Source organism: Peromyscus eremicus, chromosome 16_21, assembly GCF_949786415.1.
Source record: "Peromyscus eremicus chromosome 16_21, PerEre_H2_v1, whole genome shotgun sequence".
In the NCBI taxonomy this organism is placed as follows: domain Eukaryota; kingdom Metazoa; phylum Chordata; class Mammalia; order Rodentia; family Cricetidae; genus Peromyscus; species Peromyscus eremicus.
The window spans coordinates 30,336,397-30,362,411 of NC_081432.1; the positions used below are offsets into that span (position 1 = coordinate 30,336,397).

At 43.2% G+C, this 26,015-nt stretch overlaps 1 protein-coding gene across 1 annotated transcript in view; it reads right to left on the reverse strand.

The window, feature by feature from the left end:
* Positions 1-13,799: 13,799 nt before the first annotated feature.
* Positions 13,800-26,015, reverse strand: part of Mrps9 (mitochondrial ribosomal protein S9) — a 52,384-nt gene continuing 40,168 nt past the window's right edge. Inside the window, exons 6-11 of the mRNA XM_059281658.1 lie at positions 22,469-22,536; positions 21,665-21,740; positions 19,319-19,487; positions 18,359-18,467; positions 15,977-16,146; positions 13,800-14,073 (exon numbers count right to left, since the gene is read on the reverse strand). Of these exons, the coding sequence (XP_059137641.1) occupies positions 13,982-14,073; positions 15,977-16,146; positions 18,359-18,467; positions 19,319-19,487; positions 21,665-21,740; positions 22,469-22,536 (684 nt within the window). The 3' untranslated portion in view covers positions 13,800-13,981. The remainder of the gene's footprint in view (positions 14,074-15,976; positions 16,147-18,358; positions 18,468-19,318; positions 19,488-21,664; positions 21,741-22,468; positions 22,537-26,015) is intronic.

The following is a 26,015-nucleotide window of genomic DNA, read 5'->3' on the forward strand; positions in this document are numbered from 1 at the left end:
CTCCCGAGTGCTGGGATTAAAGGCGTGCGCCACCACCGCCCGGCAACGCGCACTGACTTTTGTAGGGAGCTATAGTGATGACGGTGAAAAGACTTTGTGGAAGATGTGGAAGCGGGGTGAGAGCTGGTCCTGGGCGAAGGCACAAAGGAGATTGTTTGGGGTGTCAATCTTTAAAAAAAAAAAATGCAGAGTTTCTCTAAAATATGATAATGCAGTGGTGGTCACATGACCCAGCACTACGGGTATACGCAAGGAATGGAGGCCAAGGGCAACTTTTATCAAATATTAGGCTTGCAATGAATGTTTTTAAACTACCATCCTTGGCCACAATGGTTAATGTTAGATTTCTAAGGCAGCATGAAGAGACAAAAGGCAGTAAAGAGTCCCTAGTCTGATCTCAACAGATGAGACTCTGTGAGCACACACAGCGAGGGGCAGCCTCTTTCCTTTGGGAACAGAGGGGTCTGCAAAGGAAAAAAACCATCTGGAACCATTTTTGGAGGCCTGGTAATGAGGATGTTGATGGTGTTGTGGAGTCTATGTGTGGGTCTGTGGTCTCTCTTGTCTGGAATTGTTTACCTCAGGCAAGACTGATCATCTCGGGAGACAGGCTGTTTCGTGCCAACACTCCTTGCTGGGCTGAGCAAGGATTAACAAGGTTTGCTGTGATCGCACAGGAATCCTGCTTTTAAATGGAGGCATTCCATCAGTAATAACAAAGATGATGTCAGGTCCAGGGTCGAATGAGCAGGAAGGAAGATGATTCAGAAGGTTTTTGTCTTTGTGGTTCTGACAGACTTTAGCGGTCCATACTGTAGGACCTTTTCTTCATTACCTAGCTTGCCTTGCCTTTGTTTGTCAATCAGGGTTGGCAAAAGTGACTCCATTTTGATTCTACCAAGTTTTCCATATCTTCCACATTGGTATGGAAGTCCTGACAAGTGATTCCCCCCAGGCATTTGGTAGTATGACTAACCTGCTGGAAGCTCAAGACACCTAGAGTTCCTTCCCAGCCTCCAGAGCAGGGTGAGGGGCAGGGTGAGGAGGCAGGAGTAGGCACACCCACGTGAAAAGGCTCCCCCTGCAGGCAAATACTCACATGGGTGTGCCTGCTCCTGCCTCCTCACTGTGCTTCTCTCGAGCTGGGCATGGCGGCACACGCCTTTAATCTCAGCACTTGGAAAGCAGAGGCAGGAGGATCTCTGTGTGTTTGAGGCCAGCCCGGTCAACAAAGCAAACTGTAGTCCAGGTCAGCCAGGACTATGCTATACAGAGAAACTGTCTCGAAAAGCCAAAGGTGGTGGGGGTGGGGGGAAGGCCTTTTGGTGCAGAGCCTCCAGCAAAGACGTTCAAGGGCTGAAGATGGCAGATTCCTTTTGGAAAGGCATTTGGCAGGAAAGCCACGGCTGTCGCCCACTCACCTGACAAAATGTTACTGTGGGGACTTGACCTGTGAACTTTAAGAACAACAGTCCCCAAAGGGATTCCCAGCAACTGATGGTTACACATACAAGTACACTCCCTGTCCCCCGTATCAAAACCAGGTTTTGTGGTCCTGGTCACATTCCTGTCTCATGTGCCAAGACAAACAGCCCCAGAAAAGCCTAATTTTGCTGTGGGACCTGACCAATGCACTAGGGCCTACCTGCACATCAGACATAAATGTCAACCAAGCAAGACTGGGCATGGGTGTTGTTTTCCTCATTTACATATGAGAGACAAGTCAAGATGGACCTCATGCTGCCCTCCCAGATTACACTCAAATGGGGGTGTGCGGGATTGCAGGGGGAAAGGAGAAGGATGATGGGGAGAGGGAGAGGAGTTGTGGGGTGAGTTGGGTTTGTGTCAGCAGCCAGTAATAGGAGCCTGGATGGAAATTTTCTCCAGCAGCCGGCCTCTCCCTTTGGCCCTTGGCATATCCTTTCATTTTGTAAGGAAAGCTGCCATCCCTTTGGCTTGCAAATGATTTTTTTTTTTTTCCTTTTTAACTAAAGCTCCCACTTCTCTTGGATTCTGTTCTGGTGAATCTTGTTGACATACCCTAAGGATAAGTGGAAAATGCATCCATATGAATATGCTTGTGGCCCATTATTTACAGTATTATTTTTAAAAAGCGCATGTGGCTAATGGTATGGAAACTAGTTAAGTAAATTATGGAACATATGCTCGATGGATAGAATATTATGAGGTCATTAAAATTATAATTATGAAGCTTATAGCGCCACAGAAAGATGGTGATGACTATAAATGGAAGATCGGTTTTTAAATTGTGTGTGCTCTAATGGCAACCAGGAGAACACCCTTTCGTGGCAGCGTGCTACAGAAGAAGTCCTAATAATTGCCAGCTGTTGGCTGGGGATAATGCTAAGATCACTGGCAATTTTTGTTTTCTTTCTCAATTTAGTAATCTGGCTTTGAATCCTAATGCTACAGTTCTAGATCACCAAGAGCAGCCTGGCCTGCTATCATGGATTAGCCTATCTGTGAAATCACTGAATTTTCCCCTCTCTAGGTAGACAGTACTGAGTAAAGGTTTTCTATAGTGGAGCGATTCCACTAGAATCTACTTACAGCCCACTTTCAGATTTGAGCGTTGCCAGGAGTGGTTGTCTCCAGTGGGGACTGGATCCTTCTGAGAAAAGCATTACTGCCTAAACCAATGGTTCTCAACCTTCCTAATGCTGCGACTCTTTAATACAGTTCCTCATATTGTGGTGACTCCCAACCATAAGATTATTTTCTTTGCAACTTCATAGCTGTAATTTTGCTATTGTCCTGAGTTGTAATGCAAATTTCTGACATGTAGGATATCGGATATGCCACCCCTGTTAAAGGGTTTGCTCGACTCCCCAAAGGGTCGCAACCCACAAGGTTGAGAACCACTTGCCTAAATATCCATGGAGGATGTTAGGATAAGTGAAGTGAGCCAGCATCAGAAAGAAGCACTGCACGTTGTCCTCCTACATACGGACACAAGAGAAAGCTGATCTCAGAAGTTGTCTGTAGGCTGGCAGTGCTCAGAGGCTGAAGGAGTAGGGCGAGGGGTGGGTAAGGTTGGCCAGTGGGCACTAAGTTAGTTAGATAGACTTAAGCTCTGGGCTTCTTTCGTGCAAAGTGGTGACCACAGTAACAGCAATGTATTGGACATTTCAAAAGAGCTAGGAGAGTTCTGAATGTTCTCGTCATAACAATAAGAGAAGATTAGCAGTTAGAGGCCAGGACTTATTAGGAAAATGTAGACGCAAAATAGAAACTATTCACTTGACTCATAAAAGGGTAAGAGAGAGAGGAAGGGAGAGAGGGAGAGGGGAAGGAAGGAAGGAAGGAAGGAAGGAAGGAAGGAAGGAAGGAAGGAAGGAAGGAAGGAAGAAAAGCCACATTGGCAGCTGAGGCACCATGCTGGGTTGGGTGAAAAGCTGGGCAGAAAAGGCTGCTCTTGTTAACCTGAGCTCTGCATTGAGATCAAGCTTCTCCCCAGACCCCGGGGCCTTGTATGACCCCCACACTCCTCTTACTCATCATCTCGTGATGCTCTGAACCGGAAGTCTCAGATGCTCACTCAGCATTTGTCTTCACCCAATTTGAATCAAATGCCTTCTGTGTGCCCCCACCCCCACCCCTCCTTGGTACATTAGCCTTGAGACAGCTTATAAATGATTTAAATCATTGATCAAACACAATTTTGAAGTAGCAACTGCTGTCCAGTTCTGGGGACTGCAGGGTTTGAGCTGGAAGCAGTGGATGTCAGACTTACTGGCAAGTGTTCGGCTCCAAAGCCTCCGAAGTTTGGCTGCAAGTCTTTTCTAACCATGTACATCTCTCACCGAAAGGACTTGGTTTAATGGTGAGATAATTATAAGTTGAAATGTAAGCATAAAGGAACAAATGAGGATTTAGAAATGTGTCTGCAGAGGGTAGATTTAGAAAGATGATCCACACACCTGGTATTGTCAAAGGGCAGAAAGGAATCACTGAGGTGAAATCTAGGAGGAGGCTGGAATCCCTTCCTCATGGCTGGGATGCTCAGTTGCTTATTCTGTTGTACACTACTCCATCTTGTGGTTAAACAAGGGTACTAATTGGGATGCTACTATGTTTCACATAGAAAATCTGCCTGGTAGTTGTCCCTCACATCTGCAGAGATACATTCGGAGACCCCAGTAGCTACCTGAATATGGATAGCACCAAATCACATATGCTCTTTCCTAACAAGAATTAATAATATGTAGAACAATTACAATATTCTCTAAAGACTCATGAATGTGCTCTCTCTGTGTCTGTCTGTCTGTCTCTGTCTTTGTCTCTCCATCTCCATCTTCCTGTGTGCTACCTATCTGAATTTCTAGCATCACTACTCTTGACTTTGGGACCACTGTTAAATAAGACAAAGGTTGCTTGGATACCAGCCCTGTAATCTCAGTATAGTTAGCCTGGTAATCAACATGGCTACTAAGAAACTAACAGGCAGGTATCATGCATATTGTAAGTATGCTGGACATAGGGATGGTTCATTCCAACCAGAGGTTTCATCAGGCTACTCAGAAAGGAATGAATTTTTAAATGTGTGAATTGCTTATTTCTGGAATTTTCTACTGAACATTTTAGAGCACAGTTTTGCTCAGATAATTGACACAATGGAAAGCAGAATCTCAGATGAGGGGAACTATCATATTCTATATGCTTAAAAGTTACAAGTGACTTTTTTAAAGAGTTCAAACCAAGGCCTCAGGATACAGTTCAGTTGGTAGAGTGCTTGCTTGCCATGCACAGGGCTCTCAGTTCAATCCTCAGCTCTGCATAAAACCAGGAATGGCAGTGCACACCTATAATCTCAGAACATAGGGAGGAAGCAGGAGAATCAGACATTCAAGGTCATCTTTGGCTACACAGTGAAGTCTAAGGCAAGCAGGGCTTTATGAGACCCTGTCACAAAAATACACTCCACTATACAAAAATTAAGAACAAGATTTATAAACTTCTAAACGTGTGTGTGTGTGTGTGTGTGTGTGTGTGTGTGTATGGGAAAGAAAGCTTTTAATAATTCATAATCCCATAGTCTAGAGATACCTGCACATATGTATCTTATATAATAAAATCAAATACATACTTTATTATATAAGAATTTATGTAAGATAACGATAGTAATTGGCTCCTTTTTAAAGATTTATTTTTATGTGTGTGTTTGCCTGCATATATGTCTGTGCACCACGTGTGCATTGCCCAAGGAGGCCAGAAGAGGGCATCAGATCCCCTGGAACTGGGGTTAGATAGTAGTTGGATAGTCTATGTGGGTGCTTGGAATAGAACCCAGGTCTTCTGAGACCAGCCAGTGCTCTTAACTGCTAAGATATTTCACCCCCCCAATCTTTTTTTTTTTTTTTTTGTGTGTGTGTGTGGGGGGGCTTCAAATGAATGACTATCTCAACTTATTTCAAGAGGAGAGCTGGTCAGTAGGATGAGCTAACAACTGAATATCTCCATGATGACTAGGTTAAGTAGTCACTGGTTGGACAGGAACCTCTTGACTTGTTAAAGGGAGTATGGGGATGATGTACCAATGGGATGTCAACTCCAAATTCAACGTTTTCATGATAATTAAATTATTATTTAATTATTTATTATTTAAACACTGTCAGCACAGATATTGTTTCTGTGTGGACAGTGTTTTCCTTTCATCTCCACCCTCTGGTCTTGCACTGGTCCATGTGCTTATATTGCTCACCTGGGAACGGATTGGCTGGCAACCACTGGATCAAACGATGCTTTAACTCCCCTCTGCCTGAGACATTTAACCACGCGGTCCTATCCTGAGGACTGTTTTTGTTTGTTCAAGACAGGTCATTATGGTGCCTGGTTTATTCTTGAAATCTCAAGCTGCTTCTCCTGCTTCCTGAGTGCTGCAGAGACAGGTGCTCAGCAGTCTGCTTTTCCCTAGAACACTTACTACACCACAGTAATGGTTCTCAGCAACCCAGGAAGGACAGACCACAATTTGCATTAGAAAGCCACCAGGTAGCCCAGGTGGAAGTTAACTAACATTAACTCTGAGGTTCGCAGATGGAAAGCATCAATTAAAAACCCCTACTCTTTCCTATTTGTCTGTCTTTCTCCATTGTTATGAATTCTCTCAGTTTTCCCTCCACTCAGGAGTAGGCTACAATTCGGCAATGGTCACAATATGAATTATATAACTTACCAAGATGGTGGTTATTAGCAGTCTCCATCAACTTATAGGGTTCTGGCAACAGGCTTTAGATAAATCAAGAATCACTTCCACTGGATTTTGGAACTGGCTTTCAAATCAACCCAATGTGTTTTGATCAATCAATTAAACCAATCTGTCCCCCTTCTTTGCCTCCACTGTTAAAACTCTGGTCCAAGTCACTATCATCTGTTACCTGACTTAGTACAATGGCCTCTTGTGTGAGCTCCCAGATTCCATTAGTCTTCCCATTCCCAAAAGCAAGCGAGAGGAGACAAACCTGTATTCCGGTCACACCAACAAGTCCTGTTACGGTGAAAAATCAGAGCCTTGAATGACTTCAGTAACTTGCTGAGCTGGTTGATGAAGGAAGTACTCTTGTACTCTCTTACTGTACAGGTCTGCACGCTTGGTCTTCCTAGACTAAAATCAAGGTGGGGCTGGAGACCAGAGTGCTAGTGGGGTACAGAGGGCAGTCATTAAGTTGATTGATCAAATCAAGTTGGGATGGGAAATTAGGTCATGCAGGATCCCCAAAAAGCCCCAGCATCGGCATGGATTCCAAACAAAAGCAAGGTCAGCATGGAGCAGGATTCATATCCAGTGAAATATTTTTAGTGTGGGCTTCCAAATGATTCTTTCCTCAGAAAAGAGAGACCCAGGCAGAGCTGAAGGAGGGACTGCTGAGGGGGGGAAACTGAGTGGACATTTGAATAAATATTACCAGGGTGGTGACACTCACTTTCTCCTTTGGGCGGTTTTGAAGATTTTGGTCAGTGTTGCTGTTTTGAAGATTTGCTCCCAGCCTCACGTGACAGGTGAGGTCATGTCCCTTATCACTTACCCCATGGGCGGACCATTCGGATTCCCACTTCCAGCCAACACCTCCCAGCAGGACTTAATTGCCTTCTAATTGTTTTCTCTGCACTTGTGTTTCTCTAATTAGCCCACAGACTGAGGAGAGAAGCTGGACTTGACTATTTTGTAACCATCTTGCTGCTGAACCAAAGGTCAGGAGATGCATATCAACCTAGAGAAGAGTCTATAGACCTTGCAAGGCAGGAAGAGAGGGCTGTCATGTCAGTGATCTAACGACGTTTGTGGATCAGCAATGTGGCCCTTTCACTAGCAAGCAAACACTTCTCTGCTGCTTTCTGTGTACAGGTTCTGGGACAGAACAGGGGAGTAGAGCCCTACCTGGTACCTTTGCTGGGCTTCTCTCACCTCATTTAAGGTGCAGCAAATGCAGTTAGGTCATGGTGCTGAGCAGGGAGAGAGCACAGCGCCAATGAATAAGAAAGGCATGTTTGGGCTCAGCCCTACAGAGGGCTGTTGGAAGGGCATGGTAGGGAGCAGGCAATAAGCCTGGGACAGCAGGTAAAATCGTGTAAGTTGGTCAAGAACATTCAGTAACTGTGGCTTCCAGAGCATCCAGATCGAATTCTACAGGCTCAAAATGGTGACTTCTATATGGGATATCCCAGGTACATCCCCAGGGCAGAGTTTCTTTGTCTGTGCAACCTGCCACCTTCTGGGAAAATGGAGGTCTGAATCCTGGAAATTATTGTACCTTCTGCTCCACCACAAACTTAACTGGGATGATCATCGTTTCAATGGGAGCTGAAGACCAGTTTCTGAGGGGTGGGTGGGCGATTCTCAGCATCTTCAGAACTCTGAAGGTTCCAGGATGGAAGTGTGGAAAGCTGGTTCAGGGAGCCAGGGAAACATTTCTGTAGAGGGGCAGGCAGCGGAGTGGGAGGAGCTGGGCACTGTAAGCACACTTTGCTGCCCTTCCAGTAGGAGACTTTCCCAATGAATGCCCCTTCAGACAGTTCAAACTGGGCTTTGTAACCTATGCCAGAGCCCTACGCTTTTCTAGTGTAGCTACAGACCGCAATGCAGAACTCAAGTTTCCTGGACTTTATCTACTGAGCAACACCATGCAAAACAACTGTTGCACCTCTCTTCAGACAAGTGATACTGTGAGATACCAAAGGAGAAACTCCACTGAATAATGGGGCTCCCTGGGAGGGGCCAGCTTCCTCCAGTGAGTAAGAACAACCTCCTTGAAGAAGGTAAGGCTAGGCTCCGCTGGAGAGGGTTCCAGAAGTAGCTTTTATTTGTTTCATGGAGAGCCTTCACACTGTGAGGCCAGCTCCCCTGGAGCTTTCAATCATTTTTAGGAGGGCAACTGAGAGCTGGGGAAACAGAAAAAAGAGGGCACAAATTTGATGTTCTCCTGCAGTTTTCACGGAGGAGAGGCAGTGTAAAGGAAAGTGGTGTTAAGACCGAGCCCAGCCTGGAGAGCATACTGACCTTGTCGGCACCAGGAAGGATTGACGATGGTCAGTAGGTCTTCTTCCAAGGGCCGAGGAGCCTCCCGGGAACCATGAAGAGTAAGAGCTCAGTCTCCAAGGCTCCACTGGAGGATTCCATCCTAACCAGTTAAGTGCCAGCTCACTAACCAGCCCTTTGGATTTTACTTCTCCGATTCTGAACCCTCCCCGCCCCAATTTCTCTTCATATGACAAACTGATAACATGCACATTTTTAGGCAAGAATGCAACCCTCAGGCCCTGCGAGGACATTAGTAGAACGGAGAGGCCGGAGTGTAAGTTTTCTATTTGCATCTTTTTGTTATTTAATTTTTATCTATCAGGCACTTCTCCACCACAGTTATAAACATCAGCTGGGCAAAGTTCCTTCCAGGACATTTCTGTAAACGGAACAGGCCCCGTTATTAAAACAGAATGTTGATTCTGCTACCCAACTGGGCATGGAGAACGCCAATCACTAAATGATAGGTTTTTCAAAGGTGAAAATTGAGGTACAAGGTGGTCCAATGTGGAGATGGAAGATCAGGCCTCAGATCTATTTCCCTGAGGATAGAGTTCTACAGATGACAAAGTTTTACCAAAGTAGGTGGCAATCTTTGTGTGTGTGTGTGTGTGTTTAGTATTAACATTAATAAGTAGCAATAACACAAATATAAATTATTAATATATGAATCCCTGCTTCTTTCTGTAAATATCAATGTTTATAAAACAACAGTCTTTTTTTTTTTTTTTAAATAAATAGCTGTAGGTTCCTTATCAGGAGCTATGTAATATGGTTTTGATGGCTACCAGGCTGAATTTTTGGTCTATGGGGTTTCCTGGGCCAGGGTTAGCCTACTTACTTCAATAGGCATGCACACAACTGATCTAAAACATCAAATTGCCCCAGCATTTATATCATTTATCTCCCCCCCAGCCAGGAGCCAAAGTACTTGGTGCTAAAGGAATCCAAACTCTTATTAGACAGTCATGTACTTCTATTTAGCTTGAATGTAGAGGCTCGGCACTCATATCAGCATTTACAGACAACTTCCTGCAGGCCAAGTGGTTCACACGTACATACTGAATCCTAGCAGTACTTGGAGATAACACTTTCTCTCCACCTCACAAATGAGCCACCATGGTTAGGGGTCAGCCTGCCTGGCCTCATTCCATGGTACCAGCTCTGGAGCCAGGCAGCGCTCTTGTCTCAGCCTGGCTTGGGTACGAGCTGCACAGCTTAGGGCCAGCTGCTAGACTTCGCTGAGGGATGGTTTTCTCCGTTTCTACCTTCAAGACTAACACTGTGGACAATTAAGCTGAAGGAGATTGTTAGAGGAATGGGGACTCCCAAGGGGCCTCTTGGGCAGCATATGCCTTGTTTGCTGATTTCCCCTCTGTGATGCTCTGCTCCCTCTTAAAACTTTAAGGCTTTACTCTTAAGACATTTCTCCACATGGAGGACCAGAATTTGAGGAGCTTCTGGTCTTCCCACTGTATTTCTTTATTTCCATCTTCCAAATCCCCTCAGTGGAATGGTCCCCCTACTCTCTTGCTTCTAAATGTGGGGCAAACACTGTAGGTGCTGTAGGCAGGGACACAAACCCCGCAGGCCTCACTGGCCTCCTTTGACTTCCCTCTCCCAACTTCCCCCAAAGTTCCATCCAATGGCCGGCCCGACTTTATATGGAAGATCTGTACCACCTACTGCGTTATCACATCTGCCCGGGTGAGCTGAGAAACATTTCTCCCTCTGCCTTCTGCCTTCTGTGTTTCACCAGCCTCCTTTCTTCTGCCTGCAAATGATTCCTCAGCTACCTGAAGATTTTTTTTAAACATTTTTTTTTTCCTCAGCACCTCTGGGGTCCAGAACTGTTTAGAAAAGTAGGATTTAATAAGGCTCAAATGTTTTTATTATATTAACTATGGTGACACTGCTTCATCTACCTTTAAAAGGACCCTCTGTAGTTGGTTGTTTTTACTCTTAGTTCTTAGGGGCCCTGTTACCCACCTCCCAAATAAATACACACGGAAGCTTATTTTTGCTTATGAATGCCTGGTCTTAGCTTGGCTTGTTTCTAGTCAGCTTTTCTTAATTATCCCATCTACCTTATGCCTCTGGGCTTTTCTGTTTCTCTATTCTTCATACCTTTCTTTACTTCTTACTCTGTGGCTGGCTGTGTAGCTGGGTGGCTGGCCCCTTGAGTCCTCTTTCTCTCACTCCTTGATCTCTTCAGATTTCTCCTCCCATTTATTCTCTCTGCCTGTCGGCCCCACACTATCCTTTCTCTTGCCTTGCTATTGGCTGTTCAGCTCTTTATTAGACCAATCAAGTGTTTTAGACAGGCAAAGTAACACAGTTTCACAGAGTTAAACAAATGCAACATACAGAATGCAAGATGTCATCTCTGCATCATTAAACTAATATTCCACAGCATGAACAACTGTAACACATTTTAAACTAACGCTCTACAACAACCCTCTTGTTTAGCCATGGTTGAAACCCCTGCTCTACTCAGGTCTCATTGCTATTCCTGGTGGTATGGTCATATCTCCATGGCAATTTGGCCCTTCAGACTTGCCTCAGCCCTTCCCAACCAGTTTTCACAATGAACTCTTCCCTCTCAGCAACCCCCAGGCCTGCCAAGCTTGTTCCCAGCTCCCGGGTTTCTTTCTGCACCCTGCCCCCCCATATCATCTCTACCTCCGAATCAATGCTGGCTTTAGACCTCCTCTTGGTTTTATTGTTACATCATTCTGGGTTTCCATAACCATATCACCTCCATGGCATGGAACTGACGGTGGTAAGAACCAGATGGGAACGCCTCAGTCAGCACTATCTTGCTACAAGCATGCCAGAAAAAGGCAAAAGCCCAGGCAGTGCTCAGAAATGCTAGGAGATCCAATGCTCTCTACAGATGCATGCTACACAGGGATGACGTTTCCTCTCCCGTCACACTGACTTAAATCAAAAGCATGCCTAAAGACTGTGGCTAAACATGGCTGACCAAAGCCAGACACAACATGACTAGAAAGACTGCGATATGGCAAGAATCATAGCTTACTAACTACAACTTCACCCCATGCATTGGGTGTCTGTAGGCTTCACGTTTTCTGCATCGTGTTATTTCTCTTTAAGGATTTGGGTGTATGCAAAATATCTCAAAACTCCCCTGAGATTTTAAAAAGCAAATTTATCAAGAAATCACCACCAAACAAACCTCTCTAGTAAGGAAGACCAAGAATTAGGGGATAACTTCTGAGTAATTAAAGCATTTGTGGTATAATTTTTTTTAGCCATAGGAATGAAATTATGTCATTTGCAGGAAAATGAACAGAACTGGACACAATTTCACGTTAAGTAAAATAAGCCAGACTCAGAAAAACAAGTATCACCTTTTCTCTTCTATGTGGAATCTAGATTTTAAAAAAAGACTTGAAAATAAATGTAGCACAGGGTAGAGGTATATCAGGGTATTGGTTGATGGACAAAGTACTTGATGTGCACATTTGAGAATGTCATAATGAAACTCGTTTTGTACAATTCATCCATATTTATATACTTAAATAGGTGAGCAACTGAATCATTTAATTTAAAAAAACTACCATAATTGCCTCATTTTCCCTCAAAGACCCACTACAAAACTGTAAGAAGATAAAAATGTAAGTGTCTTCATTTAAGCCAGGGTAGTTAGGAACCCTTTCAATTTAACCGTCAGCTGTGACTGAAGATTTTAGCTCCTGGTCAAACTCCGGTGGGATGGGTCATAGCCAACCGCTTTACCTGGCAGGTCTCCTTATGAGATCTGCACACCCGGCCTGGGGGCCAGCCCATCTCTAGCCACCACTGAGGGAGTCAGTAAGGGAGTCCAGACTGCCCCCCTGCCCCAGGCCATTTGCATAGCAGCCCTTAGTCCAGGGACCTTTACCCAGAAGACCCTGTTGCTATTTCCTTAACCCAATCCTTTTCCAAGCACCTCCAGTAAGGCTCTGTGGGGGAAAGCTTGAGGATACCTTACCCTCCACCTTCCATCTTGCTGATTGGAAATGGATTCCAAAACGGACCAATAAAGAAATCAGTATGTGGTGAGTACTGCTTGTTGCATTGCTAGGACAACATAACTGTCAAAAAGCACTCAGAGGAGGAAGGGTTGACTTGGGGTTGGCATTTGTGGGTACAGGACAGTGTGGCAGGCAAGGCATAGTGGCAGCAGCTTGAGGCATTCAAAGTCAGAAGTGGGGGGGAGGAAATGCAGGTACTCCCCTCACTTTCTCTGTCTTTAGCCCATCTGGGATGTGACCCACAAGGCATTGTCTAGATTCAGTGAGAGTTCCCATTTAACAAACATTTCCAGAAGCACCCTCACAGATACGCCGAGTGGTTTGTCTATGTGATTTTAAATGGCATCAATTGACACAACGTAAGCTATTTGTGTGTGTGTGTGTGTGTATGTACACGTACGTACATATATGAGCCTGTATAACATATGAATTATATAATAATTCAGACTTTAAAATTATCCTGTCCACCTGACATGGATGAACCTTGAGGACATCACACTAAGTGAAACAAGTGGGCACAGAAAGACACTGTGCACAATCTTACACAGCTGTGTAGTCTACGAGAGTTGAACTTGGAGAAACAGCACAACAGTGGTTACACCATGCAGGGGTGTAGCGGGGGAGGGAAAATGAGAGGACCCGGTCAAGGGTGAGAAGTCTCAGCACCACAGGACAGAAGAGTATGTCCATACGGCTAACGCAGTGTGTGCACCTTAGGATTCTGCTTTTCAGTCCACACACAAAGGTGGACATTTGAGGTGATGGGTGTGTTCTTTCTCTTGATTGCAGTAAACATTTCATTATATACATCAAAATACTCTATTGTATACCTTAAATATTTGATGAAAACTTATAAAACCCAAACTGCAAACTGATCCAAACAGGCTCAGCCTCAGCACACTTCTTTCTGTCCAGCGACTGGGGCTGAACTGCCCCACCGGCTACAGCCTCACCAGCCACCCAACCCTGGAGGCTCAGAGCTTGCTGGCACTGCTGGGCTCCTGTGCAACCCAGTCCCTCCAATCTTAGAACTCCTCGCTCTCAATTCCACAAGCACACTGCAAGAAAGGCCGACTGTGTGGGACAACAGGCCTGCTCTTCAAACAGAATCCCATCTGTACGATGGAGTGAGTATAACTTTCAAGCCCAATATGCCAAGATTTTGTAAATTATGCTCCTGTATTTTGAAAAAGTAAAAAAAAAAAAGAACGAAATCAACATTATTTGTACTATTTTTAATGGTAATTACAACAAAACAGCACTTAAAAATAAGTCGTGTCATAACTCAAACCCCAAACAATGTCTAAATATGCTGTCTGCCCCTGGTTAGTGTACACGAACATGTCTACCCCGAGCCAGGTACACAGCACAGGTGCTCTTGGCTCGCCTGGGAAAGCCTTAGTTAGCGCTTCTTCCAGGTGAACTTTCTTCGGGCACCCTCCTGGCCTGGCTTCTTCCGCTCTCTGACCCGCGGGTCAGGAGTCAGTAGTCCAGCTGCAGCATAAACAGAAGCCTTTGTGAGTGTGGGAAACACAGGCTGCCTAGCAGACAAGGAGTGAACTGCATGACATTTACAGCAACTGCTTTCAGAAAAACCTGGAGGCATGCAACCAAACCAACAACTCCCGTCAAGATGGCAGACTGTCTTCACTCTTTTGGGATACTTTTCTAATTTCAGAAACAGACACCAGCAACGTTTTATGAGTCTTTTTTCTGCATCGTAGGAGAATCATGACTCTTTCTTTGGTTCACAATACTGTTCCACTTAGGCTGAAGCCGTTCTTCTGTGGCCAGCCCTATTTACTGAGCCGGGATGTATTCTTCATATTTCTAAGAACGACCCTGAACTTCTGATTCTCACACTTGTCTCCCAGCTGCTGGGATTATGGGCGTATGTAACGGCGCCTGGTCAGCGAGGTCTGAGGAAGCACAGACACCTCTTAACAGCACAGGCAAAGGGACAGATAGAAACAAACAGCTGAACAGATTTGAAAAAGAAGGATCTTGCTAGAATTTCTGTGAAAATGATATTCCTTGGTGTCTTATTTCAGAAGCTGAGTAAGTTCTGAGTTGTTCTAGGAGAACAGTCACTTTTAGATGGAAGTGCTGCTGTCTAGTCATCAGGAGCAATCACGCTTTGAGACAACTCCTGAGTTACTTTCAACATATGTCGGTCCACAGGGAATGTTAGTCACCATCACAGACACCAGGAGTACGCTAGTGCTTATATAAACAGATACACAGACCACTGTTTTTACTTGTCCTTTTGTGTTGAGATGGGGTCTCACTATGTAGCTCTGGCTGACCTGGAACTCGCTTTGTAGACCTGGGATTAATGGCATGCTCTACTGAACCTGCTCCTTTTCACTTTGGTAACACCAGCAGTCTTCTTATTGGCACAGGGCTTATGGTGCTATTTATTAGGGATTCATGGAATAAAATAATAATTTTGAATGGGATACAGACGGGTCCTACATTAAATTCAAAGTCATAAGCACATAGCTCCGAAGAGTACACCTCCTTCACTATCTGTTTATTTTCACAAGTTGGTGAATCTGATAAAATGGCAAATTATTTATAAGCAAGGAACATTCCAATAAAAAATCAAGTAGCCTAAGCCACAAGCACCACCCTGTCATGTCCCAGTGGCTGGGGCCACTGGTAAAGAGGCCATATAAAGTGTCATATGCCCTGAAAAGGGGTGCAGTTCAAAGCACTAAGTGATTCCGGAGGGCCGCTGCATCTCCTGCACATACAACACTTTCTTCCTGTAGATGGTGCAAAGACCATCTTGAGCTTGAATGGCTCCTACATGTTTAAGCAATATCCTAGTGCAAAAATGAAGTACATTCTTTATCCCACTGTGCAGACTCCTCCATTCATGCCCAGGTAATGAGGTCACGAAGTGGAATGAAAAAGAAAATAAAATCACACTGCAATATCACAGTGGAAAAAAAGGAAAACCCCTAATAATGCTGGAAAAATTCACCTATCATTATTACTGATTCTTATGATAAAGTAAATCAACCAATCTGCTTCAAATACAGTTGAGTTATATGCTGGTTCAGCTGCACAAAAGATTATGCCTTAAGGCCAAAATAATTCCCACCGGCCTTGGGGCTGCATATTTTAGCAGGGACAAATGTCAATGGCTGAGAGGGAGGACCTTTTCTTGTCCTAATCTTGGTTTACTTTGTAGAAATCCAGCCTGAAAATGACTTCTGGAGAATGGGAGATAGTAGTGGGCTGAGATTCCAAGAGGAAGTTTTCTCACACTAGTCTAAGAAACATCAACAAGGCAGCAGCAGGATCTGTGCATGTGCATGTATACACACACACACACACACACACACACACACACACACACACAAACACAAACACACACACACACCCCTACCTTGTCTCATCCACTCCACCTCGTCCTCGGTGATAAAGCTGCATAAAGCTCTGGCCATTGCCAAGCGTATGGCTCCTGCCTGCGCCGATCTCCCGCCCCCGGAGACTGTGCAGGTCACATCGTGCTTTTCCAGCCGGTCCAGGAAGTGGAAAGGGAACATCAACTGTTCTCTAAGGCACATCACAAACACATGGAGTAAGCCTCTTCTAAAGACACACGATTTCATAAGCTGCTAACCTTGTCAACAGTTATAAAAACCAAACAATGCCTGCCACAGTTACACTATTCACACTTCTCTGTCAACTCGACACTAAGACATAGAAACACAGACAGATCCTCCTGAGGTTTAGAATGCTTTGCTTTTATGCAAGGTTCACAGACATTTTTTGGGTATTGATAGGGCAGAGCAGTTCACTGACCTTATTGTTTACTGATTATCTCAGGAGAACTTTGTGAAAATTACCTTGTAAAGAAGTGTTACAGCTGAGGAACTCCATTTACTCACTGAATCCAACCTTTGGACTCAATGGTCAAGTATAAATTAAAATGCCTTCTTAAGCAATACTCAAATGCCATTTGGCTTTCCTAAATGAGGCATATTCTAATGTTTCTGCGTAATATAAGATGCTCATCTCCATAATGCTGTTTTTAAAGTTACCAAAACCACAGTGAACGTGCCTCCTTCCACCCAAAATCACACATTCCTACTATAGTTCTCTAAAATGCATACACAGTGCAGCCTGCCCCTTCAGGACCAGGGAGCAAACCAAAGGTAAGTACCAATGAGCAGGCCACACACAAGCATGGTTCTGTGCCTCTTCCCACTCAGGTGAACAAGCACCTGCTCAACACCACGTCAATATGATGTTCACTGTCATATCTACAAAAGAGCTGGATTTTGTTATCTTGCCTTTACCTCTGCCGAGTTTTTTAATTGATTTATTTACCCAAGGCCTTGTGTGCACTAGGCAAGCACTCTATCCCTGAGCTACATATCTCTTGAACTCCTCCTCAGAAGAGTCATCTTAGATGGCACCGACATCTTTTCCAGGCCTTGGGCAAGATGGACCACAGAAGATGCTGCTGATTGAGTTCAAACTACAAAAGAAGCTGCCGGGAGGGTGGACACGCTTTTAATCACAGCGCCTGAGAGGCAGAGGCAGGTGGACCTCGGTAAATTTGAGGTTTGTCCGGGTCTCACAGCAAGTTCCAGGCCAGCCAGAGCTATGCAGTGAGACCTTGTCTCAAAAGGGGGCAGCTGGGTAAGATCTAAGGTGCAACTGAAAGCCAGATCGAGATAGGGTTGAGACTTGCTGTTAAATCAGGAATTATTTCTGAACACAAGTGACAGACAGGCCACCCATCAAATGCCACTCCTTGCTGTCTCTAGTCAAGTCACCATCCTGTGGTGTAGGCCTCTCTGGCTTTTCCTGAGCTTCCTCCATCTATTCCAGTTCAGACGACAGCAGAATGAGTTCAATCTTTATGACACGAGTTAAGAACAAACTCCTCCCTGACACAGGCACACAATGCACGTTCCCGAGGTAGCTATCCTGCCCCCACACAAGCATGAGAGGAGCTGCAGGCCCTCTGCCCTCCACCACACACGCAGGAAACAGAAGGTGGAGAAGCGAGGAAATAATCACGCAGCTTCTGCTATGCATGGACCCAAAAGCAACTACTGGAACAATAACCACCATCGAGAAGAGCTCTGCAAGGCGGTTCACTCGAGAGCGCCACGGGGAGGAGAGTTAAGGGGCATGAGTCGTCTAATGCCTGTTTCTGACAAATGTCTGCCTCTCTGTGGATAATACAGCACCAGGAAAGGAGCAAAACTTGTATTTTGACTTTACACAGCCCAGGTTTCTTTGCTTCTTCAACATATGTACAATTAACTTCCCCAAGCAGAAGAAAGTCGAAAGAGACAAGGCAGACCTTTCCTAATGTTCACAATTAGGAGAAGCGAGCCTAAGCCATGGAGATCTGCTCACACTTCCCCTTGCTTCCCGGCCTCATCAATTAAGAAGGCAGGGTTGGTTTCTGGAGTTGCTGCTTTCTGTGAATGCCTGTCTTCCCGTCAGAAGGTGATACGTGCTTTCCTTACGTTTTGGCACACTCTGCATTTCAGAACGTGAGACGTGCCTCAAAATATTCAAATTCCAGTAGGATCTGACAAAATGAGTCAATTAATGGGGGCTTCTAGGAATGGTTTTCTAAAAATCTGAAAAACTACCTAGAAAAATAGCAGTAGTTTCTGCTTAGCTAGTTTATTGGTGAAGAGAAATAATCCTTCAGATAAACAATCAGAAAACGGCAGTCTTCTTAATTATGATGATGAATTATAAAGCATGCTTTCCCTCAAAGCAGGAATGAAAACCACACCTGTCCTGTGTGACGGGAAAGTAAAGCAGATAATCAACTCCGTTCACGTGGATCTTCCCACTTCCGTGCTCGTAAACAACCGCCCGGGCTGTGGCGCTCTTTCTCCTGCCTGCAGGACAGAAAAGCCGCAAGTGAGTTCAAGACCGTGTGTGCCTCAGAGTGCCCAGGGAGATCACTGCTCCCTACTGCATAACCCTGCAGTGAGGAAAGTTCTAGAAGCACTACAGAAGCAGCCAACAGTTGGGTGACTCACACTACAACTGAGGTAATAAAGTGATTGGGAGGTAATTATGCTCTTCAATTCCATTTTAGAAACACAAATGACTTCAAATTTGTTTCAAGAACCAAGATATTCACATTCATTTGTCTTGCTACAAAAAACAGCAACCAACTCATTGTTTTTTATAATTAATAAAGATGAATCAAAACAAATCTTTAAAAATATGTGAACACTAGAATAAAACACAATTGAAGAGAAATGAAAGAAATCCTTAGGAAAAGTGACATTTTGAAAGGGACCTGACAAAGGACTGAGGGTAAATTTTTAAGAACTGCAAATGCATTTAACACATCAATTTTTGAAAGAGGGATGTCTAACGTCCTCACTCATAATCCAAGAAAATTTGAATTGAAGCCTCAAGTTTTTACGTTATATGTTTACATCTGAAATGCAGATTCACTGATCATTTGTAGTTTCTGAGACCCTTTATCACAAATATTTTGTTGATTCTTCTTATTGAAAACATGAAATAGTGTGTGTGGACCCACACTTTCTCTTACAAGAGTGTACGTTCAGGGTTTTTGTTTGTTAAAAACAACAACAACAACAAAACACTCCAATAGAACCTTAAAATTAGGAAACCCAACGTAGCAGCAGCAAAAACCAACAAAACAAACAGGCACTGGAGAGCAATCACGTAAGAATAGTCAGTTCTTGCGTCTCTCGGTGAATGTTATTACCTTCGCTGGTGCTGAAGGCCTTGCCGTGCTCGTCATACTGCACCGGTTCAATCATCTGCTTTTTTGATTGAATAGTTACACTTTTGCGGAACCTCTGCACAAATTCTTCTTCGGCGGGCCCATACGGCAACGTCAATAACTTTTCCAGCAGTCGGATGAACTGTACATACTGCAGACAATAGAATTCATTAGAAGAAGCAAGTGTAATTGCATTTGCTAAAGTTTGGCTATTTTTATATACTTGATCTTTCCAATGCTGCCTTCTTGATGAATTTTGACAGGCTGACACTTCGGCATCTTCATGCTGCTTTTAAAACAGCATGCAGATGCATCACTTTCTTCGTGGCTCTTTAGTGCTTAAGCTTTCCTCTCAAAAAAACAAAGGGATTTATCATTCAAAAAAATCAATTTCTCTGCATTATGACTAGGAAATTGATATTTAAAATTGTTTTAAAAAATATTTAGATGATCTTCAAAAGTACAACTTCTATTCTGTCAATAGAACTGCATCAAAAGGAACATTAGAAATAATTTCCAGTTAGTTATAAATAACGGAAGAGTCTGATTTTGAGAAAATGTTCCCCTTAAGTTATATTTCATAATACATTTGGCAAATATATTTTTGGCTGTTCAAGCTGTGTTACTTTAATGTTTATGATTTCCTTTAAAACCGAACAATCAAGCTATTTAAAAATTCAAGAGATACTTGACTTAAAGGGCAACCTCTTGAAATAAATTATCCTTGCTACTCTGTGCATTTTTTTTAATAGTTCTTGAACATGTGATTAGAAAGTAAACAACTTGGTATTAACCCCTTAAAATTAGAAGCCAGAATAATCACTTAGAGTGTCTGTGGAGAAGGAAACAACTATACTTAAGAGCCTTAGTTAATATGGATTGTGGAGCCCAGTTTTTGATGACTTATTTGTTCCTTGCCAACCCTAAAAGTCATACCCAACTTTGCCACACTTGCCTTCCCAGTGAATCTCCTTCAATGGTAATGTGAAATTAAGAATCTCCTTAGGCTGATTAGTATTAGTTCAAACACAGCTTCCTGGGAGACAAGGAAAAGAGAAGGCATGCACGTTCTAAGTCAGCATGGAGAACTTACACACCCATGGTTCATGCTGCTAGACCTTTTCCTCTTCCTCCCAGTCACACAGCTGTGTCCTTGGACTCAGCTAGGCTCACAATTTCTTCACTGTGCATGGCACAGCTTTGTTCATGAACTAGGCTATGGTTTAGGAAGCCACACAGCACTCCCACTACCCTCAGCTTTATTATCACAGACACAACTTCCAGGACTTCTGCTAATACCAGGCATTCTGATTACCACCTACGCTCTGTTTTGTAATGAAGTCCTTAGAGTATTCCCCAAATGGAAAAACAGACAAAAATCCCCGAATTTTACAAAAATCAGAATGGTGGCTGGCAAACATGATTCACTGAAGACACAGAGACCTTTCCAATTCAATCCACACACAGCAGGACTCAGCAGTTAAGATCCTAGCAATCACCTCCAGATCTGCCACCAACCAAATTCCTGACACCTTGTCTAAGCAAACTGCAAGAATCCAGGGACACAACTTAAAGCCGGTGGTGGTAAGGCACCAGCACTACTAGCCACGGCCACAGCAGGATCGGAGTCTAAATCTTCTCTGTTATACACCTAAATATGGAATACACCCATCTTCCCTGACAATGATGGGTTCTTTTAGAACACGCAACACAATAAATACAATTAAGACCTACGACGGGGTCCTGAATTTTACAGGACACAGATTCACAGAAGGTGTTTGTTCACCTTGGACTCCTGGGTGACTCTCCCAGGATTCTGTCAGGGCTGGGGTGAGGTTTAGGAGAATGCAGCTTAGAGCCAGCATTCTGAGTGTCTGTGACACAGCTGGTGTACGGTTTCCAGGATAAATAAAAACCACTACTGCCCTCATGGACCGGGCACATGAATATGGGAAGGCAGGAAGTCACACACTGCACCAAGGTGACCGACCACGTGCTATCTTCTTTCCTACTTGACGGCTGCCTGCATTCACCATTAGCTCATCAAATTAACACTGGCCTTACTGAAGAGAACAAAAACCAACATCTGCCCTACTCCCTACAACAACTGGCAGAGGACATGAGGGCGCTCACAAAAGGAAAAGGAGGATCTGGAGACAAACGTGTCACTTTCCTGACTGCAGAAATCAACAAGGGCGGTATAAGAACAAGGGTAAGTGTCTGGGGAACACCTGGCTCTGAGGAGCATCACTATTAGGATCTTAATACAGCAATTGTCTGCATTCTCATGACACAGGTCCCCTTAAATTAAAAAGATTAATTACTCACATCTTGATCTGACAGTTTTTCCACTAACATTTCTTCTAGTTCCTCCTTAATCAGCCATCTGCTGCCAATCAGGTCTCTGTTAAAATATCACATATATTTTTAATTAAGCATGCAATTAGAGTTATATCACAAAAGATCCTACATACAGTAGTAATTCACGATGTGGAGACAAATTTTCATGCTATTCAGGGGTACTCCTACATACACCATTTTGGAGAAACACTCCATTCTCTCAATCTACTTTAGAAACACACTGTGAGCAAAGGTTTGAAGAGTTAAATGTGTTATTCTGAAACTCATTTAAAAGCTACCAGATTCCTTCAAGCTTACGATAGTGCCTGTGGAATTTACTAAGAAGACATGAAAAGTATAGTGCTTCCCTATCAACCAACTGAAGTAGTAATAAAGTCCTCATTTAAAAAAACAAAAAAAGCCACAGCCACAAGTTGAACAAGAGAGTAAGATGTTGTGTACAAGAACAAATACACAACAAATACACGAGTAGGGCTGTGGAAAGCTGACGCACAGCTGATGGACTGATCAATCGGCCAAACAGAAATACAACCACTAAAATAGGCAAACGCTGAATAAGTGTGCAGCTATACACAAAACGGAGAACATCACAATCCAAAAGTGATTAAATACCACTTCATCCACAAGTTTGGAATGAGGTAACATAAAAATAAGCTCAGTATGTTTCCTCTTAAATAAAAACCATGTAGTAGAAACTTAACTTTAGTGACTATTGCTGAAATACTGTCCAAATTTTAGGCATCATACTAGCAATGAAAGGCAAGAACTTACCTGGGCTCAGTTTTTCCTGAAAGAGCACCTCTGTGTGTTTCTAGCTGGAGGATCTTTCCATACAGTTCCTAAGACAAACAAAATACCCAGCTAAAATGAGAGCGATGGTACAGTATTCCTGCTAATATATTTTATCATTTTCCTGAGCACCCCTTATTGTAAGTGCTCCCTGCTCAGTCTAGTTTCAGAATAAGAAAATGTGTTTTAATACAACGTCATCTGAAGGAACCAAGGGGCAGTAATTATAATGAGAATTTACAACACTTTGACTGACTTAAAAATGTCTGTAACAACTTGTAAATTTCAAACCTGTGACTATGGCTAAAACAACCAAACCCTCATAAACTGTCTTTTCCTTAACAGTTTCACAAATAGGATGCAAATATTTCTTGAGGAAAAAAAAAATCCTAACTTAGGTAGCAATATGCACTTTACACTTAGACCCAGTGAACTTAAGGCATCTCTAGCTTGGTAACTACCTACCTAAAAATCTCATCTTACAATCTAAGATTTTTAAAGTCTAGTTGACTGTGGTTAGGGTACTTTTAGCCTGTGTGTATACAGTACCAGGGACTGAACTCTGATTTTCACTTTTGCTAAGCAAATGCTCTGCCCTTGGGCTTCTCAGCAGCTAATGAACATTAGAACAAAACTCCATGTGGGCAGCAGATCACAACGTTTTCAACACATTGGTTTCTAAAATGCAGTTCTTGACACTCTCAACAGGTCAAGGCTTCCAAAGGAGGAAGCTTCCTCACCTGTAGCGAGTGGACAGACACAGCATGTCAGTGTGCAGGTGGCGCTGCCTGAGCTGGTGCTCCAGGAAAAGTCAACTAGCCCACAGACCTGAGACTGCAGGGGCCAGAGACACAGCTTTCAAACATAGATAAGGTTATGTAACCTATGAGAACACCAACATGGTCAGAACACACCTTCCTCTCTTTGAAAGGGTTTCTTTAATTTTCTACAGTAACCAAGGCAACTACTGTCCCACTAGCTGACCGTCCTCTTATATGAGTTTCAAGTCAAAGTTCAGGCTGGTAAACTAACCATTTCCAATGACTTTCCAGCAGTTTCCAGTTACACTTTTCCCCTAAGTTCTGTTTATTATTGTGTGTGCATATGCATGGTCTGTATATGGGTGCATGTGTGGAGGCCAGGGGATGCCTCTGTACAGCCTGCTCTTCCCTCCCATTTCCATGTGGGTTCTAAGGATTGAACTCAGCAAGTGCCTTCACCCCAGCTCATCTTGTCAGACTAATTTTCACTTTAGTCTATATTTTCTATGAATATTCTTTCACTATGCCGTTTCCTCCTGGTGTTGTTTATACTCATAATTACTTACACATGATTTAAGTATAGACATGTGAAAGAAAGCATGACAAGTATGCATCACATGCCAAGTACAGTGTTCTGCTAATGGCTGCCAAGTGTCTGGACTGGGTGAAACCCAGCAACCGCTGCTCCCTAGGCTGCTTGAGCAGGAGGTTCTAGACCATGAGTCTGGTGCCGAGCACGCAGGGAGACTGACGACCTCTAATCCCAGCTGCATGCACCCTTTTGAATAAGAAAATGTGTGCAAAGAACTTAACACAGTGACTGGCCTATAGCAGTGGCCAACCATGCTTTCAAGAGTCAGGTAAGTGGGACCACTGTGCTGGTACTCCACTTCCATGCGTTCTCTCTGTTGGTGTAAGAAACAGCTCTTCGGAGTCTGCCTTGTGGTAGCTAAAAACAGCAGTTCTCTAGGATGTAAATTCTATAGCTTTAATTCCCTGTAGAGATGTGTTCCGATTTGCATAGAAAAATCCTTGAGGGCATAAAAAATGCCAGGAACTGTCAACATCACAGATTATCACTGGTAGCTTCTGGTATATTTACATTTCCACTTAATTTTTAAGGGACACTAGAGAATTAGAATGACCTCACCTACACTAAGCTTATATACTGTACTTAATAGTGTAATTTCAAATATGACAGGAATAACCCAGATGTGAAATGCTGAATCATTAATCACAGCTATGATTAATATTTCATAAAATCAAAGCAAGCCTATCCACCCCTTGTGCCATCAGATTTCCATAATGTATGAGTCAAATTTAGAAGGTGCCTTAATTTGAAAATACCAGATGCTCAGGTTAGAAAAGGAATTCTTAAACTAAAAGCTCTTCCTGGAGTCTGAGCAGTATGATTCTCAGTATCCTTCCCAAATTTGTTTGGGTTATACTAATAATGTGGAAATTCCATTTCATGAAGGATAAAAAAATAATAGTTCATTGGAGGGGCAGCATAGGAAGAGATAATTGCATTTGGTATACAAAACAGTCAGTAATAGTAATTGCCATTTTAGATAGTTCAGTCTCTGACAGTAATTTGTTACAGAATCACAGAGAATCAACTTCTTAAGTAATAACTACCTCAAGTGTTTTGGCCATTGGTGTAAACAACATCACATGATTAAGCACCAATGTAACTCAGAGAGGTTGCAAGTGGCATGTTTCTCTTGCAGACTCCTGCCACCACTCTGTGAATGGTCTACCTGTCCAGAAGGCCACTAACATAAAGTGCCAAGAGTTTTCACAATTCAGGTCATATGAGCTACTCTGGGAAGCTCACTGCCAGCAGCAAGGACACCAGAGCCCTTAGGACTCACATCCCACAGGTTTTTGCTTCTTGAATTAAACCCATACATTGTAATATTTGTACCGCTACAAAAGAAGTAATCTCATCAAATTAACAAAGGCAGCAAGTTGAATCCTATTTTTAAAACATTGTTTTCCTAACTGTACACTTTGAGTCTATAAAGTATACAATAGTAATTATTCATATATGAAGAAAATGTACATTGAAGATATCTCTAGACTACTGAATTAACTCCTGCTGCCAAGAAGTCTTAAGCCAACAAGTATACAAATACACCCCAGCATGGTACAGGGCTTTTTAAAAACAATCACTCCACAGGCCTTAAACAGTTACTCTGTAACAGTTATTTTAATTCCATTTTTAAAGACAATAATATTATATCCAAGAGCTTTAAATATTTACCGGAGGTAAATATTTAGAAACATATAAACCAAGCATAAATGCCATGATACTTTGTTCTAGGACTCTGGCTTGCAGTCTATAGTGGCCTCATAAAGCAGCCCACTCCTAATTGGCTGCTGTCCTTAGGTAGAACCGGGGTTACTTAAGTTATCAAAGAAAGCTGGCAGAATCTCTCAAATGCCAGTGAGTTCTTTCACAAGGCAAGTGAGTTCTGTTTATGTAAAGCATCCACAGATCAGAATGGCAGCATTTCATTCTAACTTTGGACTTCTTTTTTCTTAACCCAATAGTGTAAATATATAATGAGCCACTTAGTCCTTCATTTTTCACGTTTTTAGTGTGTGTGTGTGTGTGTGTGTGTGTGTGTGTGTGTGTGTGTGACCATGCAGTTCCTTCAATTTAAAGAAGCATTTTGAAAAGACTCCATTATTTACTGTAAAATTAGTTGCAAACTGTAAGTGAACTTTCTACATGATATTCAATTTGCACTCTGGTTTTCACA